At 49.9% G+C, this 21,534-nt stretch overlaps 1 protein-coding gene across 1 annotated transcript in view; it reads left to right on the top strand.

Moving 5' to 3' along the window:
- The window catches only part of LOC144147361 (zinc finger FYVE domain-containing protein 21-like), a 99,040-nt gene extending 77,746 nt beyond the window's left edge, over positions 1-21,294 (top strand). Inside the window, exons 5-6 of the mRNA XM_077679472.1 lie at positions 17,238-17,446; positions 18,489-21,294. Coding sequence (XP_077535598.1) covers positions 17,238-17,446; positions 18,489-18,530 — 251 coding nt within the window. The 3' untranslated portion in view covers positions 18,531-21,294. The remainder of the gene's footprint in view (positions 1-17,237; positions 17,447-18,488) is intronic.
- The last annotated feature ends 240 nt before the right edge of the window (positions 21,295-21,534 follow it).

Below are 21,534 nucleotides of genomic sequence, written 5' to 3'. Positions count from 1 at the left end.
TTCTCACTTGACCGCCAATCACCTGCTGAAACGTAGTCTCTGTGCACTAAACTTCAAAGTGGCGCCCGCATGCAGTGCGATCTATAGTGGACTTATTGTTGGCACGCTTGATATGTCGACCCTGTGATTTCCATTGCGGTTTCTTTTTGCGGTGAGAGTGTGTCACAGTGTCTGGGGTGATCCAAGGGTGATGTGACGATGAAGGATGTGTTGGGGGGGATTCTTTCTGGATAACAGTGCCTCCTTTAAAAATATGTCCGGCAGCTCGCCCGGTTGGCCATTGTAGTTGGACGGCCGTCATGGTGCCCTCTTCCACCATGCGGCGGCGCTGGCATCTCACATTACCTTCAGCGGCATTCCCAAGCACGTAGCAACGATTGTCTTTGCAGCGTAGGCTAGAGTGCGCATTTTCAGTATTTTTTGGGGGCGAGGAGAACACAGAAATCTTGGTCTGTTCATCAACCATCTGGATAGCTAGTGCATGTTACTGCTGAGTGTGCATGTTAGTGCTCTGTCTCCCATTTCCGGCACTCGTGCAGCCATCTGGCTGCCATTCAAAGAACTTTCTGGAGGTTCTGGCAGCTTGCACGGTGCCAGAGCCCGAGTAAACCAAAGGCACTCGTACCCCCCATGAAGTGACGGGTAGCTACGCGGGAAAAACGAACTGCAGGCTCTCGTCTGACATCAACAGCCAAAGGGGAGAATGAATTGGAAAATGAAAGCCACTTTGCTGTTCGGGGTGAACGCTACGGGGAATAACCTGAAATCGAGAAGTTGTGGACAGTGCAAGAGGGTTGGAGAAAGAAGGGGGGGACCGCAGCACGCTAGAAGTGTGTAAGAGGGGAGCAAGAGTGGGTAGGACATCAGGGTTATGTCTGGGAGGCACCACTCAGAAATTTCGTTATTTGTTATGTCCGCGCAGTCAGGCACGAGCTGACGCACGGGCGCACTTGAAAATAGGGTTTATTCACTCAAGAAGAACGCGGCTTTTTGCGACTGCTCTGCAGCAAGGTCCCCAAAGCGTCTCTGGTGCATTGTCTATCGCACCGCAGAGCTGGGGGTGGCGTCGGCGAAGGAAAGGGCCCCTTGCGGGGGACACTAATTTGTGCGCGGTCGAGAGGCTCCGACTGGCCCACTGTTGGGAGTCGCCGAAACGGAATGCGCTTCTGCTGGGCACGAACACAACATTATTTTAACCAGTTTATTTCAAGGACAGCACATCAGTGCTATCGTGGCAGAATTACTAACAATATAACAATGTTTCATGATACAAATATACAAACTAGCAACCACTTCAGCCACACAGAAACGTACGTATCACTGCGACCACACAAAAATGACCTGCAAATTGAACACCATCTGGGACAATGGCTTTCGCTCCAGAAGCTTGGCTGCCCTGTTGGTCTGTAACGTCGGCTGCATAGTTGGTGAGGAGGGGCGTCATGAATTTTTTTGCAATCTGCTGTAAAAGCGTCTTTTGGGGCTCTCTGTCCTTGTTGTGGCAAAGGAGGACAGGGAGGTTCATGAGGCGGGTTTCAACGCTTTTTTCCGAACTTATTTGCAGCGGCTTGACAACCGGTTTCCGGTTATCAAGCACAATGCCTGCGAATGTCCGCAGCCCAAGCAGTACACTTGGCTCGGATAAGTCCACCACGGTCCTGGTGAGCAGTGGGGGCAAGAGTGTGAGCGTCGCTCTTTGATCCCAGGAGAAGGGCAGGGTAGCTCTCGCAAGGAATGCGTTCGTTTGCAGCTCGAGCAAGGTAGCCTCTAATCAGCACTATGCTGGCCTCTTCTACATTGAAGGTGCATGGTCTCGTTGTGGTGCAGCATTCGGCTGGCTCTTTTTGAGCAATTTTCATGAACGTAGTCACCGTTCCAGAGTCCTGACGGCAACTTCGAGGTGCAGAAACAAGTTTCTGGGAGAGGAAAGATGACGAGCTTTGGACGTTGCGTCTCGAAGAAGCAACAGTGCCCGTCTTGAGCAACTTCTCTAGCCCGTGTATGGCACTTTTAACATCAAGTGCATCATTGCACAGTGCACTGTGACGCAAACATAGATTGTATTGGCATTTTAAAAATTTGGCTGGCGTACCCGCAAATTTTTCGAAATATATCCACAGGATGTATGAGTGGCTTTGGGCACAGCGAGCACCACTCCGCCATGGAGCGTTTCGGTAGCCCTGGAGAGGGCTGTTTGTATTTATTGTGGAGGGACATCTTAGGCCTGCGGGTACTGCGGGAAGATGGTGGCGACGAGTCCCAGAAAAGGGTCCTTCCAGGGGTAGCGGCCGCTTAGTGATTCCCAGGAAAACCACCGGAGCCACAAGCGTAAGGTGGAATTTCGGAAGCCGCCTTCATGCAGGGAGTGCTTGTTCTGGCGCCGCTGCTGCTCGATCATTTGGGTGTTGGCGCTGGTTACCAGGCCCAGGAAGTTCTCCTCGTGGTTCACCGTTTAGTGGAGCAGTCCCATGGGCCCGGCGGGGTTGCTCTGCTGTGGCACACAGAGGTAGCCAGCCCACCGGTCCGTCCACAGCATGGTTTCTGGCAGCGCGTTCCGGCGGATGAGCCGCCCCAGGGTCTGACCGTCCCCCCTCTTGACCTTGAACAGGCAGCACTGCCTGGTGCTCATCCACACGAGGCCGACCACCCACGGACCCCGTACTCCTCCTCCGTCGACGCTGTCTCCGGTCAGGTGGCAACCCTTGTCCGCTTGCCTGTGCCGTCGGTACAGGGTCTCGTCCACCTATACCACCTCACTGGGGCCACCCATCTGTGGTCACAGCTTGAGCTCCTGGGATGCCACCTCTCGAGTGAGGCTTCGCCAATGCACCATCGCCTCCAATCAGAGCCATTGAAACAGCCAGGGATTGCCACATCACCGCACAGATCCCTCCGTATGCAGTGAATTGCTTTGAAGTGTTGAGCTTGAACTGCAAGGGTGCTCCCCTGGAAAGTTGGGCACCGGGTTTGGATTATGTACAGCCAAAACCTGCAAGTGCACGGGACATTGACCATGCCTTGTTCTCCTGTCTTGCCTTTTTAGCAGCCATAGCTTCATAGCGTCTCTCCACGTAAAGTATTGGAACTGCCTTCGGTAAATGCAAAGAAATGATAAGCTCCTCATATTGTGCCACTGCGGCACTAAAGACGTTGAGGCTTCATGAAGAGTGGCTAATACAGGCAGTCGTGCCCACCTTGATACTTCTCACCGCTTTCTTTAGTTAGTGCTGCTCGCTCCAGCACCCAACAATTCTGTTCAACCACTTTGCTGCCTTTTAAAAAAAAGACTTTGGCACTGAAGGAGTGGCCGTCCTGGATCATGACTGCTGCTGCAGCATCGCCATTTTGCTCTGCTTTGTCTATGAGTACTGTGCCAACTGACCTTTACATAAATCGCTGCTGCGTTTAACAAGAACACGTCACCTTCGGTGATGAGTTCGCGTCTAGCTTACAAAGGCGCTTCATGCTTAAGGACCGTGGTATTTTGGGCTTAGTAACGTATGGTGTTGTAGAGGTAAAACGCATCGTTGATGCGGTTGGTCGCAGCAAGAGCCTAAGAAATTTCTCCTTCCATCATCTCTTTATTGAAAATGAAGCTAAGGCAGCCATCGAACATTTCCTCATAAGTAACTGCATTCTTAACAGCTTCACCACAGAACCCTGCTGCTGGTACCCTGGCCAGCATTACCCCTTCAATGGCACAATAGGCTACATAAATATTCTCTCCCCGAGAATTCATCCATGGATAGCCATCCATGGGGTAGAAAGGAAGACGTGACTTGAGTGATTACAAGTCGGGACTGTATAAATCGCCCCTTGGCTCTTCAGATTTCATGTGCCGGCCAAGACTGCAGAGTTTGTTCGGTGCAGAAAATGCAACATGGACGCTGGCACGTCCTGCCACCCTCTTAGTTTGTCGGAAACCTTGTGTACACAAGGAATAAGTTGTTTCTTGGGACCTTTCATTTTTTGAGTTCCTTGGCATTGCCTTGTTTGGTTCCAGAGTAGAACCTCTGCCGAGTGATTTAGCGAGGCTGGGGGAAACCTGCCAATGAGAGCTTTTTGCTCTGCGACTCACAAAAGGACTGGGTTTGCACGATCTCTTTTAGGGCGTTCAAAAAGCGGCCAAGGCAGTGCTCTGGTTAACAGCTTTTGAGTGTGCAGACACAAACAAAAGCAGGCTTTTTTTTTCAGTTGCGGTGGATAGTTCCAACAGGCATGGCTTGGCCAGAAAGTTGATAACTAGGTCAAAAAACTTGTGTTGCTTGCGTGAGTTCCCTGGTGAGCATATGTTGTGCTGTGCTTGGAGGCCCATGCTGTGTCGTGGCCCGTTAAGGGAACGCTTCAGAGAGCACTGGCTTCCCTTTAAAAAAAACCGCCACTCACTTTTACTGAACCACGGCTCACTCGTTCTTTTGAAAGAGCGGCTCAAAAGATCCGCATTATTCATGAGCGGCCCACGTCTACCCGAGGTGGCCTTGGCGCTTGCGGGCGTGCGCTATGGCTGCCGCTTGGCCGTTGCCTGTCGGCATATCGACGGCTCCCTCCTCGTCTGCTCTGCGCTCGTCCTCCAAGTCGTCGAGGCGCCTCGAGGGCATTTGAGGCTGCTACTCGAAAACATCGTCACGCGCTCTGGCTAGTGAGTTTTGAAAAGAACTGTCACATAGTGACGTGCCACTCTACGGCGAGACCCGGTGTGTAGACAGAAGGCAGGAGCGAGCCGAAAAACACGTCAGACTTCCTCGGCGACTCGAGCAGACTTCACAGTGAGGCACTACTTCACTTTGTCAGCTCATTTTGGAGTTTGCACAAGCCTGCGCAAACGAAAACCACGGTGCTGATAGTCTTTTTGGACTTAATCGGCAGTGCTTGCTTGAAGATCCGGTAGGTTTTTATCCGGTGTATAGCTCTCTCAACGTGGATGCGGACAGAGGCAGTCTGCCCCGTTTTCATCGCCTCCTATTCTGTAAGCTGTTTCTTTCCTGCTAGGAGGAGGAGGAGTAAACTTTATTTAGGCAAGCCTTAGGTGCTGATGTCTGGGCCCCCGCCTGGTGGGGGGTTTTCTCTAATCCGCGATACCCTGGTCTGCGTTGGCCACCTGGACCCTCACCACCAGGCTACGCTGGGAGCAGGTCTGAACTGGTCAGCTGTACCAGCCACTGGTCGTATGTAGGTTGGGGATTAGGAGCAAGGGATGGGGGGGTTTCTTGACAGCCCCATATTAGAAGGTACAAGGTGCCGGGGTTGGGGTACAGGGTGGGGTGCATTGCAAGGCAAGGAGCCAGGGTATTGGGGGGGGGGGGGGGGGTAAGAGTTCGTTTGTAGTTGTCTGAATATTGTAGCTTTGGTTCTGGATAGGTGTGTGTGTGTGGGAGGGGGGGGGGGGGGGGGGGGGGCAGTGCTGGGTATTGGCACCCGCGCCGGTGCTGGGCGAGTGTGTCGGCATGTTTTCGCATAGGCGTAGGCTTGAGGATGTTGTCAGCTTGTAGGCTATCCCTCTCCTGAGAAACTGCCCGGTGTGTGTGGGGGCGGGCAACGGCGTGTGCCGACTCATCTCCTTTGAGGAATTCGTGGCCAGGGTGACCAGACAATCTGTAGTTCTGGAAGTCGTTTAACTCGTTTTACTGTAGCCAATGGTGGTAGGGATATTCGTCCGATCAGGAAATTGTCATGCAGCGTGGTAGTCTGTCAGTATAACTGTGTAGTCTTTGCAAGTGGTGGCGGCTAGGGTGACAACTTCTTCGGCTGTTTCTATCGATTTTGTTGTGGTCGCGACTGCGCTTAATTCTTTTCCATTGGTGTCGGTCACACTGGCATTTTAACCACTATGCATTGCAACTTACAGTCGCGTACTTTTTGCGAAGACGGGATTGTTTAGGCTGATGCCCTGTACTTGGAGCTCGTCATCCGCAATAAATCCTGTCGGCCATGATTTCGCCGCCTGGTACGAAGTAGTCATCTATGCTGCTGTCCCATGTGATGAACTTATCAGATGCGCAGCCCCCATACGCCTTAGAAATAAACATAATGAACACACTTGGTGCAATCGCCACAAGAAACTTCAGTGTTGTGTGCCTTGCAGCTGCTGTAGGTCTGTGCCCTGGCCATCAGCTTTTTGGTACGCTGTAGCGTGACTTCTGTGCTATCGAGAATGCAGGTGTAGCTGTCGCAACCGCTCTTCATAAAAAAGGACGGCGTGCTGTTTGCTGTGGGGCTCCTTGGCAGCCAGGCAACAACGTACTTCATAATCTGAAAAAGCATGTAGTTTATCCGGTTGCCAACACTGGACACGGATAGCCTAAAAATGCGGGATAGGGGAAACCTCACGACGCACATCACGGGTTGGTTTGCCCAGGACAGTTTGCTTGGTTTTTTGGCCAGTTTATATATTATCTACTGCCTCAACTAACCTCCTAAACATTGCTTCTGACAACAGGACAATATATACACACACAATATATACAAAAAGTCATTGCCAGATAGCGTGTCTACAAGTGAAATTCCTCTGAACCCAAGTGGCAGGTTTTGAGCGTACGTATGGTCGTCATGGGAGAAATTATCCCATTGTGTCACTGTGTCTCGCCGTGAGGCCTGTAAAGACTGCAAAAGATAAGCTTGAGTGTGAAAAAGTCTGCAGAAAATTGAGCAGCTGCCTTTGTGCAAGAGCAGCAGAATTTTGTAACAAAAAAGCATCTTCTACTCCACAAGTACGGTGGATTAGAAGCGGTAACATGGGAGCACATTTGAACGCAACAGCGATGGTGCAATGACATACCAGGTAAATTTTAGAACTGGTAGCTGGTCGGCGTTGCTGCTACCGGCAAGGAGCGTACGCTGAAGCAGGGGTTCAATAACACGGCGGTTTATTCGCCACTCGCAACAATTGGTGCTTGACGGGCGCAGTTGGGCGCCAGTGGCGATCTTCCAAAACCGGGTGGTCCTTCCCGAAGTATTGGCGCCGGTGCGTTCACGGCCGCCGCTGGCTGCCCTCAGCTGCAACCGCCGGTGCTCTTGACAGGAACTGTGCGTGGAGGCGTCCGCCTTCCACAGGGGCTCCCGCGGCTCAGCCTGGATGGCAGCAGGTGCCACAGGTGGCCTCCTAAGACCCCGGGGGGTCCTTGCAGAAGGCCCAAGCGTGGAAGGGTCCTGTCCGCGGGTCTCGCTCCGCGGGGCTGGTGTCTGGCGCAGTCGTCAGCAGCTGTCCCTGCAAGCAAGCAAAAAGTAAGCGCGCTCCCCAGGCTGGCGCGCACGCCGGTTATAAATAATTATCCGAGCCACCGCGCATACTTCTGCGCAGGGTGATCGCGAGGCTCCTTCCTGGCGTGCGATCAACAACATATGCCGGTCGCGCTGCTTCAATGCTCGCACGTAAACACACGCACGTGTCCAAGCGTCGATTGCCAGCGTGGGTTCCTACAAGCTACGTGTAGTTGGCGTGTTAGTTTTCTCCGATTGGTTGCTTGCCACCCTCATTGCCCTTGTGATTCCACTATGTGCCAACTACAAGTTACATTAACAGGCAAAAATCTCGTGTCTCGTGAGGAACATTCAAATGGCTGCGAGGACCCAGATCCGCACACTTACAAAACACATGACCAGACATATCTGAGGCTGTCATCAGGCTGCAATGAACAATTGCACAGTTGCCATGGAATAAGTTGCGGCCTTGTTTCGGTTTTAATCCTGGCGTTCACAGACCATATGACGAAGAAATTCAACCTGCGATATAAGTACTGTAAATAAGGCAGTTGCTTCCCCCCTCCAAGTTGCAATAGCACTCTCCACATTTTGCGCAGTAAAAGTCGAGGAGTCTTCACTGAACACTGATGGCAGTGAACAATATAGTTTAATGATGAACATAACGGGTGCATGTGCTCAATGAACGTGTTGGCTGGCAACAAGGTCCACATGTTCTCTCTTGCACCTGCCCGTCAGTTTACAGCAAAGTGGTTTTGCTGGGAACTCTCACGAAGGCTTGAAGGAGCAAAGTTTGCCCGGCCTGGGGGTCTGTATAGGAACATTTTATTCGTTCTTGGAATTTCTTTTTTCGACATGCTCAAAGGCAACAATGCACAGAAATACAGTACCTCTGTAACTGATCTCGCTGAGCTGCGCTACTGATCCGGTGGTTGGGCTCCGGAACAGCGTCCAGGAATTGCATGGCACTATGGAAGGCCCATTAGCCAGCATAGCACTCGCTAGCAGGCTGGCCAACACTGGCGGCGGCGTAACGTAGGACTCAACACTGAAGTTGTATGATCGCTCGTAGGACCTTTCAGTGGTCGACCTCGAAGAATAAAAATCCTGAATATGCCGCTCTTCTGTTGAAGGAAGGACGGCAAGGTTATTTGGCCGCTGGTGGTCTTGCGTACCTTCTTTCGTTCTTTCCTGTATGTGCACTGTTTGTTCGAAAAAACGCCCTTCAGACCATCTGCAAAAATAAAAAAAACGTAAGAGATTTTGCGCATTGAGCATAAAAATTACTACAAGTCGCAAATATGGTGACTTTGCGGCTGTGCATGGGACTGTCTTTAGTGGAACCGGCGTGTCAAAAATGGGGACAGAGAAGCGCACGCCGTGATGACAGCTGGTATAGCAACTACAATTTATTAAGCCGGAAGAGAATATGCACATGTAAAAAATGACGAACAAGCAAAGATTGCTTTGTCGCAGGAAGAACTTACCTCAGTGTACGCTCCGTTTGCCGGGTAGCGCAGGCTCATCTCTGAACACTGATGGCAGTGAACAATATAGTTTAATGATCAACATAACGGGTGCATGTGCTCAATGAACGTGTTATCTGGCAACAAGGTCCACATGTTCTCTCTTGCACCTGCCCGTCAGTTTACAGCAAAGCGGTTTTGCTGGGAACTCTCACGAAGGCTTGAAGAAGCAATGTTTGCCCGGCCTGGGGGTCTGTATAGGAACATTTTATTCGTTCTTGGAATTTTTTTTCGACATGCTCAAAGGCAACAATGCACAAAAATACGGTACCTCTGTAGCTGATCTCGCTGAGCTGCCATAGTCCCCCCGCTGCTGATTCGGTGGTTGGGCTCCGGAACAGCGTCAAGGAATTTCATGGTGTTGTGGAAGGCCCATTTGCCAGCATAGCACTCTTAAAACCAGCATACATAGCAACACCAATGGGAAGATTCTGTTTCTAAAGGCTACCTTTTGGAGTCTGCTCAGCGCCAGAATATTTTGAGCGACAGATGAGCAGAATTCTGGAAGGCCTTGAACGAGTTGTGAGCATGATTGACGACATTCTTGTCTTCGGAGCATCGCAGCAAGAGCATGACCAACGTCTCAAGCAGGTGTTACAGCGACCCGCCGCGGTGGCTCAGTGGCTAAGGCGTTCTGCTGCTGAGCACGAGGTCGCGGGTTCGATTCCCGGCCGCGGCGGCCGCTTTTCTGATGGAGGCGAAAAGCAAAAACGCCCGTGTGTACGAGATTTCGGCGCACGTTAAAGATCCCCAGGTGGTCAAAATTAATCCGGAGCCCTCCACTACGGCGCGCCTCATCGCCTGCGTTGCGTCGGCGCGTTAAACTCTACAATCAATCAATCAAATCAATCAAGGTGTTATAGCGCTTGGAAGAAGCAGGAATCAAGCTGAACCGCAAGAAATGCACATTCTCTGCAAACCAAGTCAAGTTTCTTGGAGTCGTGGTTAGCGCACAAGGAATCAGTCCCGATCCAGAAAAGGTCGAGGCCTTGGCCAAGCTACCAACCCCATCGGATGTCAGCTGTGTCCGAAGACTGCTGGGAATGGTGAACCGTGTGGGCCGCTTCATTCCTCATCTTTCCGACATCACAGCACCAATCAGGGCATTGCTTCAAAAGAGAAACTCGTGGCTTTGGGGACCGTGCCAGCAAGCTGCTTTCGACAAGCTCAAAAGCTTGCTCAGTTCAGAGGTCTGCATGGCTAAATATGACCCATCGTACCCCACGGTTGTGTCAGCTGACGCAAGCTCATACGGTCTCGGAGCCATATTGCTTCAAGATCAACCATCGGGAGAACGACGAGCGGTTGCTTACGCCTCACGATCCCTAACGGACACTGAAAGCCGCTACAGTCAAACAGAAAAAGAAGCTTTGGCTGTGACGTGGGCTGTCGAGAAGTTCGACCAGTTTCTGAGGGGCATCGCATTTCAAGTCGAAATGGATCATCGTCCTTTAGTCACGCTCCTGGGATGAGCAGAACTCGACATGATTCCGCCCAGAATCCAGCGCTTGCAAATCCGTCTCATGCGCTATCAGTTCACTGTTCTCTACGTCCCTGGCAAGCTGATTGCCACGGCAGACACACTGTCAAGGGCTCCTATTCAGGGACACGATCCGGAGCGAAGTCAACGGCAGACAGACTTCATCGAGCTATTCGTCGGGGAAGTCGTTACAGCAGCTGCCAACCTCATGTCCTCCCGCATGGATGCATTACGCAAGCACCAAGCGGAAGACGGCATCTGTTCTGGGCTACTCCGCTTCTGTGAGAAAGGATGGCCAGAAAACGGCTCAAAAGTTCCAGTTCATCTATAGGGAGTACTGGAAGGAAAGAGGCAACATCACAGTGTGCGATGGCTTCTTGCTCAAAGATCGCCGCATCATTATTCCAAGCCTGATGCGCCGTGAGGTACTTCAGCAAATCCACGAAGGCCACCAGGGCATTTGCAAGGCAAGGGCAAGGGACGCAGTTTGGTGGCCTACCCTTAACAGCGAAATTGAGCAGCTAGTAACATCGTGTGAGAAATGCGCTCAGACGAGAGTTCAGCGTTCGGAGCCACTAATCGCAACACCGACTCCAAATCGGCCATGGCAGCATGTAGGCGCCGACTTGTTTGAACTTGACGGAACTCGCTACAATCGTGGTGGACTACTACTCTCGTTTTCCGGAAGTAATCAGCTTGTCGTCGACCACCTCCACAGCTGTCATTGCGGCTGTCAAGAGCACGTTCGCGTGACATGGAATACCTGATGTGTTCGTGTCTGACAACGGCCCGCAATTTTCGTCACGGGTGTTCGCCGAGTTCGCGCAGACCTATGGATTTCATCACATCACGAGCAGCCCGGGCTATTTACAGTCAGACGGCGAGGCAGAACGCATGGTGCAGACCATGAAGGATCTTTTCACAAAATCCAAGGACCCACACATGGCGCTTCTGGTGTACCGCGACACGCCAGGAGTGAGCGGATACAGCCCGTTGCAGCTCCTAATGGGCCGACGCTTGCAAACGACAGTGCCGAAGATGCCAGACACCCTGCAACCGGAGTGGCCGCCACACGACGAAGTCACAGCTAAGGATAAAGCTAACCGAACAAAACGTTTAGTCAAGACTTCAACCGCCGTCACGCCGCCCTCCAACTCCGCCCACTCTCTGACGGGGAGGATGTGTGGGTGCAGGATATGTCATGCGCAGCAAAGGTGCTTAGCCCAGCAAGAAGACCGCGCTCATATGTGGTGGAAACACCGACAGGCATCATTCAGCGCAACCGTCAGCATTTGGTGCCATTCAACGGTGCAGGCATGCCTGATGGCCTTGCGTCTGACAGTTATTCAAGCACAGACGAAACACCAGCAGTGACGGTCGAAAGCTTCGCGGATCAAAGTGTAGAGCTAACTTCAAATCAGCGCACCGAGCAGCGAGAAGCAACGGCTGAAACAACAGCGATGTCGCCATCAACCAAGTGCGACAGTGACAGTGACCCACGAGTGACCAGGTCCGGCCGACAGGTCAAGCGCCCGAAAAGGCTGGACTTGTAAAACAGGATTCTCTCAGAAGGGGGGGATGTAGTGGACGCGCATTTCACGGACCCGCCGGATGTACGCCGCATGAGCTATCGTGTTCCACGCCTGCGCCGCCACGCCATCGGGGACCGGGGGGGTTTCTTTTCTCTTCGCTAAATAAAGGACTGGAGTTCCAGCAACCGGTCGTTGTGGGCGCTTTCATCGTCGCTGGTCAGCCGACGAGACAAGCGGTACGGCGTCGCGGCGGCCCGCCTCACCGAGCCCCCACGGCACGACCGGCGACAAAAGGTGCGGGACCAGGTGGCAACCGCCGAACTCGAGCGATGGAGGAAAGCGGCGCTGGAGAAGCCGGCTCTGAACATCTACAGCCGCAACAAGACTGACATCGAGAAGTCCATCTACGACAACGCCCGAGGTAGCGGGCTCCTCTGCGAGGTTTGCAGCGGGGTGCTTCGCACTCGCGTCCTCCGCGCCAAGTTTACGGAGGGCCTCAACACCACCTGCAGCGGCTGCAACCATGCCGAGAAGACGGTGCGCCACGCCGTTTTGGAGTGCACAGAACTGAAACCTCCAGGCGCAGTCGCGGTGACCCAAGACCCCGATGTTTCCGCCTCCCTTAGTGCCGGTGCAGGTGTGCAGGTGACCCGCTCGCGATGGCGCTGGGCTTTTACGGACCGAAACAACAGCCTCACTGGGAAGCTGTTGAAGTCACAAAAAGAAGACTGGAGCACTGGTGGCGAAAGAACATAACGGAGGGCTTCAGAGGAAGTGGAGGACAGTAATAGATGTGTTTTAAAAAAGCTAACGCCAGATCCAGATTTCCCGTCGATCACCCGTTTAAAAGGGAACGGCAACAGTATATCCATCTATTTATCTCTGTTGCAGTCGTCTCGCATCATCTTTTTCGAAGTAAAAATGGGTGCAGAACTCGTTGTCGTCACTGTTGAACAAGCCACAACGGGGAAAGTAGGCCTCCTTGTTCTCCAGCAACACTTTCTTCAAGCACAGATCTGCAACCTTGGTTTCATTTCAACGCTGCTATGGACCGTTTACAGCGAGCATTTAGGGCTGCCTTAGCGAGGTGGTGCCAGCGCCGCACTCACCACTGCTGGCCCTTTCCAGTTTCGGCTTAGCCGTAGGCTCCCATTGTCCGCTCGAAGTGCGTCGTTAGCGGAATCGGTTACGCACAAAGAGTCGTAATTTAATATTATGGACACAGTCGGAGCTCATGTCGGTCGTCGCGAAGTGGAACAGAATGTTTGCGGAAGCGCTCCAATGTATGGAAGCATGTGGAGTCTATGGTGCGGGGCCATCTCAAACAGAGCCACAATTTGATCACGCTTTGGAAAGGCACTAACACCGGATTTCTCAGGGGAGGAAGCTAGGTGGGCCTTACTGAATTTGCCTTAATTAACATTATAATGTTGGCCGCATGCAGCCTCAGCTTCATCGCCTCCTTAGTTCTGCGACGGGTGACTGAAGTTCTTGGGTGCTTTTCCATCGACAAGCGGGCTCCATGGCCTAACATGGTGGGAGAGGACATCCCGTCCCGTTTGGCGTGGCAAAGTGCCCTTGTTTAGCAGAGAAGGGAGGCGGGGCATTTTCAGTTGCCTGGGCCGTAGAGGAGAAGGTGGTTCAAGAGTGTGATTTTGTCTGTTTTCGTCCTCACTGTATTGGGAGATGATCTGCACACTGGCTGAGTTGCATGCTGTGGTCCAGTGTTGGCTTCAGCTGCTGCCCAAGAGTTTAAGTTAGGTCTTCGATAGTGTAATGTCCTTGGGGTTACACGCTGACCCTTGTGCTGCGGTACCACAACTGTGTGTCCATCTGTCGCCTCTGCGGGTTCAAGGCCTTGCCAAGCAAAGCGGTGTAACCATCAGGGGCATTGTAGGTACCAGGGAAAAAATGGGCCTCTGATCATGCACATCACACATGAGATTTCCTTTCACCACAGGGATATGCGCTAGCCATTTTGCTATCTGTTACCGTTTCCTTGATCAGTTCCCATGTTTCGTAGTGACGAGTTGTAGGAATAGTGCAATGTTACCACTTCCAAGATCCACAGAAACTGTGTCACATGTGTGCATCTTGCACGGGCCACTCACATCCGGCAACGTTTAAAGAGCTGGCTCAGTACCTTGCTTGTGAACAATTGTCATCAAGTAGCTCTGCATGGTACTATGCACTGTAGTCGCTTTCATATTGTCAATGTGCTTTGTGCTCTTCATATCACTTTGAAAGGCCGACTCCCTCATTGATGACATGTCAAACGTTTTCCCACATGCCTTGCACTTTGCCTGATGTGTGTTCAACGCATCTGAAGAAATCCACTGCTGATGAGCATCAATGCATAAAAAAAATATTGAACCTGCAATTGTAACGACAAAAGGCAGGTATTTAGCCACCACAAAACAGCTACCGGTCAAGCAACATGATTTATGATCGGTATTTCTGCGGACCAGAACACAAACTTTCTTGAGAACCAAACTACTTTTTTTTATCAAATGCTTGCTTATTTGGACCAGGCACAAAATTTTCTCAGCATTTATTTTTTGCTAGATGCACCCATTGTGGGATGGGCATCAGCGCTTACACTTTCCTATCAGTAGACACGCAGTTTGTTTCCGCATTGAAGAAGCAAACGAAAATGCTTGTTGGTCACTTACACTCTGAACGATTCTGTGGCGGCGTGAGGTGGTCGGCCGTGCTCTTGCTCAAAGCTGCGGTCGCCGCAGTGTCTGGCTGTAGACGCCTTGGTCCCCTCTGCTGCCGTTTCTAAGCATTGGTGTGTATGAGCAACAGTCACCTTTCGTGCCTCCAACCTCATGGTCTGATGGCAAATTTTTCTGGCGTGGTCGTATACATCTTGCAGCAGGTGCTGCTTTTCATCGTACTGCTCTTCAGTGCCAGACCTGTATCATAGCGCACGATCTTTGAACTCTGGTAGGCGGCAGATGGCAGGCAGTCAAGCTCACGTGGGTTGACCTTTCGGCTCTGCCATTTTCTTCTGCTTGTTCATGCAAAGTCCCACTGCCTTCGAGAGCGACCCAAGGAATGCAAGCTCCTTTTGGGGTGTTTTTGGGGCATCAGTGTCCTGCATTACGCACCTGAGTTTTAGTTGCTAATTTTTTTTTTTCCCCAAAGAAAACACGGAGATAAGTTTTGTCCTATCGTTCACAAGCAGTTGAAACAGCTTTTACAGCCTTAGATGATTTTCTCCTGTGTGATGCAACTGAGCTTTGAGGGCTTCTTCCTTTTTCAACAAACAATGCTTTGTTTGTCTTCAGGGCCTTCAGGAGAAGTGCAGTTGGTGGGATTAGGACGAATGTGGTGATCTGGTTTGTGAGGCTGAGGCCCTGCTCTGCACAGCCTACCGTGACTTCGTCTTTTTTAAAGGCAGGAGACAAGCTCGTGCAAGCTGTCGCTGTGTAGCTTGTCGTAGCTGAACCATAACGAAACAGTTGTCTCCTGCACATGTGTAAACGAGAAGGGCTTCTCCGAGGGGCAAAGAAGGCCCCCATTGCTGCAGGGCTTAGTGAACGCCAGAAACTGTGTCGGTGGTTGCAAACACTTCATCAAGGCATTCTTTGCCAACAGTCTTCAAAATTATGTGGGGAACACACCGTGTAACAGATTAGTCGCGAGTCACCCATCTTTTCACGATAGTCATGGTCGAGGTGCATCGCAAACCCTAACATGTCAAAACCATTGTCAACCTTCCCATTTTTCAAAGCTGTGTCCAGCTCTCAGTTCTCACAGCAGAGCAGAATACCAGTTTGCCTCCTCCAGAGGCAGGTTATGGTGAGCGAAAAGTGGGCAAGGGTCGGGTGATTGTTGCACCCACCCAAAATGCCATGTTACGTCTCGATGCAGTCCTGGCTGGGCTGGCATGTGAGCAGGTACTTGGGTTTAATCGTCTCATGGACAGGGGTGGGACACAAAAGGTGCAAATATTTTGGAGTACGGAAACCCACGTTTGGACCATCTCACATAGGTAAAAAGCGAAAAAAAAAGCAGCACAAGAGAAGAGTACTAAACAAAAAGTATTATTTTATAGAGCAAAATTTTATCTTTGGTGCACACGCAGTAGTGATGCTGTCAGCTATTCACGTTTAGGTCAGAAGCTGTGAAAATGAACATCGAGGCCATGTAAACAAGAACTGTGATACTGCATGCTCAAAACCAGACAGATAGAACAGACATTTTATTTTGGCACCACATCGGTCCTGTGCCTCCTTGTTCTCTTTCTTGTTTAACTTTGCAAGCTTTCACAAAACCTGCATTTGGGCTGTATTCCCTTTGATAAGTAGCACGTGACCACATTGTACTTTGTTCAGGTCACTCGGCCTGATGCCAGAACTAATGAGTACCTTGGCAGGCGAGACCAATGCTCTGCCTGACGTCACCTGGTCTTCCAAGATATTTTTTTTGTTGTTGTTGTTGTTGTTGGTTGGCCTGAGCTCTTCTGTGGAAACATCTGTCACTTTTTGGTTGGTAGTGCTCACTTTGGTGGTGAGCCTTTCTGCATATTTCGCCCTGGGACTGCTGAACACTCCTGTCTAGCTCGACAGTCGGGATAAGTTTAGTGGGGTCAATATCGTAGCGCTTCAGGTGGCTGTTTTATCGGTCGTAGTCCATGAATACTGACGTTTCTCAGCGTGGTGGGCCTGCCTGTATGGTGGCTGTCATGCACAAATCGTTGCAGGTAGTGCATATTGTCTTGAAATCCTTTCCTGCACAACTAAAGGCACTCCCTTCTAGAATGGGCTGTTTCCAGCTGCCGTTTTGTGCTTGGAGAGCGTGCCGCTCACCTAGAGTGATGGCAGTTCCATCCGAGTGGAACATTTACCAGCGGGTTTGGGATTTTGTTTTCGCTGGCATCTGCAGTGTACAGCTAGCGTCCTATGCAAAGCATATAGCTGGAAACGTGTTTCTGCCTAGCAGAGCATGTTATCTTGTGGGAGACTGGTTTCTAGTCCGATCGTAAATGCATAGGTGTGAACATGCACTAAGCCAGCTTCTTTTTACTGTACCTGCTGATAGATTACACAAAGCCACCCAAAAAGCACTCTGTTGATGTTCTGGTCCTGATGAATCGCCGTATTCAACAAGCGTGCCTGGCATATCAAGATGTATACTTTCATCTCCTTCCACTTTTACTGCCTTAAAAGGAATGACTTCTTAGCCCTGTTGTTTTAAAGAAACACACGCAGCTAATTAAGATATTGGTACACCCTGTCCTCCTTTCGCCATTCACTGGCCATGACCCCCTTGTGTCACAGCTGCCCACATCCAGTTAATCGGCAAAAGTGTTTGCAAAAATCGTATTCAAGCTGCTGTGATGACATTTTAGAACCTGCAGGACTGGAGTTAATCTTGGTGGACTTAAAACCTGTGGATTGACAGGTCAGCCACATGCTGGAAGGCAAGTAAAAGGCTCTGTGTAGCAGTTTTCCTAATGTTGTTGCCCCTCTTTTTGTTTGCGTGCACTCGCAGCCAGGCGTGCTGCTTCCGGAAGCGATGGTGGCCTGAGTGGAGTGATGCTGGGCTACCGGCCACAGCAGGCCAGCGTCGCTGGGCGTCTGGCGGGCTGCCCACCGCAGCAGGAGGCGACGGATGAGGCGATGAACTTTCTGCAGCTGGCCTTGTCCCCTGTTCCCGAGGTTGCTGCGCAGGGCGCCCTCTGGATTGTGGCCCTCAACAAGGTGGGCGTGCGGACGTGTCTCCTACTCTCACAATCGCTTCTGCACTTGTCTTTATAAGCGAGGCTCTGGGGTGAAAAAAAAAAAAAAATCCCCGGGCCACCTCCACTAACAAGAAACCTGGGAAGGGGCGAAGCGTGCAGTGTATAAATGTATTCTTGGCGCCTTGGCGTGTTTGCCCACGGAGACGAAATCATTTGGGGGTAGAGGTATACAGCTTTACTGTAAAAGTCTCTTGTCTTTGAAGCACGAAGCTCTCTAGGGCGAGGCGTAAACGACTGTCCCGGTGTTTTTTGAGCCTACATTACGAAGCGCTCCAGAGCGAGGCGTAAACGAGTTTCCCAGTGACTACATGAGACGACAATTACGATGACAGAAGACTTCAACGGCCCCAGCCCCTAAGGGGCTTCGCCCCTAAAATGCTCTAGTCTGTGTATTCTCCAGTTTGCCTAGATCAGATGCGAGTGCTTTTGGTCTTGCAGTGAAGTCTTGAAGCATCATTCTCATGCCTGTTTCATGAACTGTGACAAAAAATTTGAAACATAAAATATGGTGAAACGTGCAAGTGCGGTGTGATGTGGCTTGAAATTCTAGCGCACATCACTTCGCATGTTTGCAGGTGCCTCCCCTGTGTGTCTACATGCAAAAGGGACGGAATTTTGAGGGAATATTTTGTGATCGTTCGTTTGGTGTAATTTCAAAATTACAGAAGCTGCATTACTGTGGCCTTCCCTATTCGGTCGTACAGCCAAGCAGACGGGTAGAAGAAACGAAACAAAAGTTTATCTTTTTGCTTTCCCGCTTAGTGTATCTTTTGCATTGAGAAACTGGGGGCAAAATGTGAGAAAACAAAAGCTTTGCCGACTTTGTGAAAATCTTGAACTACCCTTGTGGGTCGAAGCATGCGTCCCTAAAGTTTGCTGTCAAAGACGCTTGCACTTTATCTTATATTTTGCTCCGGGGACTGGGGTGAGTCACTGAATGCACCATGCGGCACTTTCCCTGTGTTTGTAACGGGGCCCTCCCATTGCACTCTCTGCCCCAGGCATTCCGGATGATCCACAGCCCCGACACTTCACCGGACTGACTCGGGCTCTCAGATGATCAGCACCTGTTGCTGGCGTCCCGGTGACTCTGTGCCGATGGTCCTCTGGCCCTCTGCGCTGCTACAAGCTTTGAACACCGTATCCGTACCACATGCATCAACGCTCACTGTTTGGACCAGCCGGATTGCACACAAGGCCTATTGTGGATTGGCCACGCTCTGTGTAATAGGTGTGCACGATAAGTACAAAGCTGATCCCAGTGGCTATTCAAGCGCTGGCTGGTGCTTCTTTCGCCGAGGGTCTTTGTCAAATGATAAATGCCCTTATACTTATTTGCAAGACAAAACTCGATGATTGCTTTTTGCTTTTCTTACAAACCATGGAATACGGATCGTGACTTTGAGCAATGACTTGTGCTTTATTTTCAGGGTGGCTGTATGTTTTGTTACCTGCACGAAGAAACGGTTTTGAATATACTGCTTACAATAAAGCTTTATGCTGTGTATGATTGTAGCTCTAGTAGTAGAACCTGCTTAGACATTGTCCTCCACCAATGAGTGATGTTGGAACAAAATGGCTGAACATTTTCTTGCTACACCAAAGTGGAATTGATGAAAAGAATGTGAACGAAGGCATTATATGTTGCCTGACCAACGAAACATTGCACTTTGTTTTTTGTGTTCTGAAATTATTGTAAATGTTTTAGTGTGTGTTTATGTAGTTACAGTGACATTAACTGTATGTATTAAATTTTTCAGGATGTATTTTTGTGGACAAATGATCTGTACAGTGCGGCGTCTGTATTTTGACAGAGGTGCTTGCTGTTTTTGGCCTGAGACCAAGGCCACAAATTGTGTTTCTAGCTGTGTGCGTTTGCTTCGTATAGTCACGAGCCGCATGGACACACTGTTGTTTGTGCAACGTTGTGAAATGTGGCCAATGCACTGCTAAGTTACTTGGCGAGAGAAAGCTGAGACTTGGGCTTACATTAGTGCTTGGAGAATGGGCGTGTTGCGTTGTTTTGCGTAAAACTGTTGCAAGGAAGTGCCTTATAGCTGTCGCCACGTTAAACGAAAATGCAAATGTTACGAATGGTCCTGTGTGGCACTTTAAATTGCTTGGTCCGAAGAGTTGAACATTGCAATGTTGCAACAGTAAGCCATGTTTGCACCGTAAGTATTTATGCTGCTGTTTCACTGAGAGAGTCACTGCTTTAAACGCAGTACAGATTGGGCACTTCATCGTGACAACATTCAAGTGTAACTTTAGTGAGACTGGCTCTTGCTGACGTGGTCACGGTTTTGTAACACTGCTGGCATTTCGATGTGCATTCAAAAGTAGGAGTCGATATCCTGATTGATTGATTGTAAGGTTTAACGCGCCGATGCAACGCAGGCGATGAGGCGCGCCGTAGTGGAGGGCTCCGGATTAATTTTGACCACCTGGGGATCTTTAACGTGCTGCGAAATCTCCTACACACGGGCGTTTTTGCCTTTTGCCTCCATCAGACCGTCGATATCCTGCCTTCAGGGAATAAGCCCAAGAACAGCGATGATAAATAGTCACAAGTAAGTTTATAACTGGACAGGATGTGGGATAAAAACTGTATTATGGGGTTGGGCCGTGAAGACAACATACTGTTTTGCTTCGGTAGAGAAATTGCGTTAGAATAACACATACGCCGAGTTTAATGCCCCCTTCATTTAGACAAGCCAGATAATTGAGCAAACTGCGCGGATATTATTACAAAAATGTTTCTTCACTGGACATAAGTTGTCACAATGCAGTTGATTCAGACGAAAACAGCAAATGAAAGGGTATTTTGGTCCTATTAATTAGCTAATCCGCAATTCCCAATGGTTACTGCGCCAAGGCTAGCAGAAAATGGACAATCTGGTGGCAAGAACCTCGGCAACAGGCAAAATGTGCTGCTATCTTTGAGCAGCTTTTGTGGTAGCACAGCAGCTTTGAAAATTGAAAGAAGTGTCAGCAGCTTCGTTTTTTTGTGCCTATTTGTTGTAGCGGTATTCGACTGTTTTGTTTGCAAGTGCTCAGGTGTGTTCTCAACATTCTCCACTGGGAAAGTAAAAAAAATGTTGCTTTTGTGCTTTCAGTTTGTTAGTAGGACTGTTACCACTACTGTGACAGCAAATAAGGAAGTTCACCGAGGTGAAAATTGTTAACCAATGTTTACAACCTACACGTGTTTTATACAGCTTTATGAAATGAAGGCCAACCTTTTAAGGCCAACCACGTAATAGGATCAGCTGCCGAGTGCTGTCAGAAAATCGAGCTTCCACTTAGATTCATTCCCCTTAGATAAAACACAAACCTTCGGTGGCCCACTGAACCCGCCAGGTGAACGCAGTTCCTGACTTACTTGCTACGGTATGCTTGATGGATTTCGAGTGCTGGTTTTCCTCCTGACTGCATGTCTTGATGTCAAAATGCATGTTAGCACAGTTGCTGCTTTGAGCCCTCATGCATGTCTTCCTTCAAGGCTGTGTAAAACCGACTGTAAGGGTAATGATACTTGTGACGGGAATGTGAGTTTGTGCTGGAAAAGTGCCTTATGCATTGTTATACGACACCTCCATTTTTGTCTACTGTAAAAAGTGAGTGACAGCTGGAATTGTACAGGTTTGATGTCAGCGTAGTTCCAACTAGATTATTTTCTACAGGAAACATATCTTCACACTGTTCAACTGTGCATTGTTTGTGCTTGCCTATGTGTCTATGTGCAATGGTCAGAAATATTGTTAATGTATGGCATGTCTGTTTCTTAAATAAAGACTGATAAGTGTATGGGTTGCTGGTCTGTCCTATCATTTCATTTCAGGGAAGTGTTTTTTTTTAAATTTGGGTTAGACTGCTTGGATAGGATACTGTAGGCAATGTTGGCATGACAAGAAAAAGGTACGCCATAAAAACATGCTTTGAGCATTACACTTTTTATCAAAATAAATGCTAAATAAAAGTAACCTTAAAGTTTATAATGTAATGCAAGTGGGAGAGACAAGTTGCAATTAAGTAGCCCTCTGGATA

This window comes from Haemaphysalis longicornis, unplaced genomic scaffold (genome assembly GCF_048455015.1).
Source record: "Haemaphysalis longicornis isolate Haplotype H1 unplaced genomic scaffold, Haemaphysalis longicornis Haplotype H1 scaffold_7, whole genome shotgun sequence".
In the NCBI taxonomy this organism is placed as follows: Eukaryota; Metazoa; Arthropoda; class Arachnida; order Ixodida; family Ixodidae; genus Haemaphysalis; species Haemaphysalis longicornis.
Note: the sequence above shows the minus strand (reverse complement) of the source record. Positions and strands in the feature narration are given on the sequence as shown.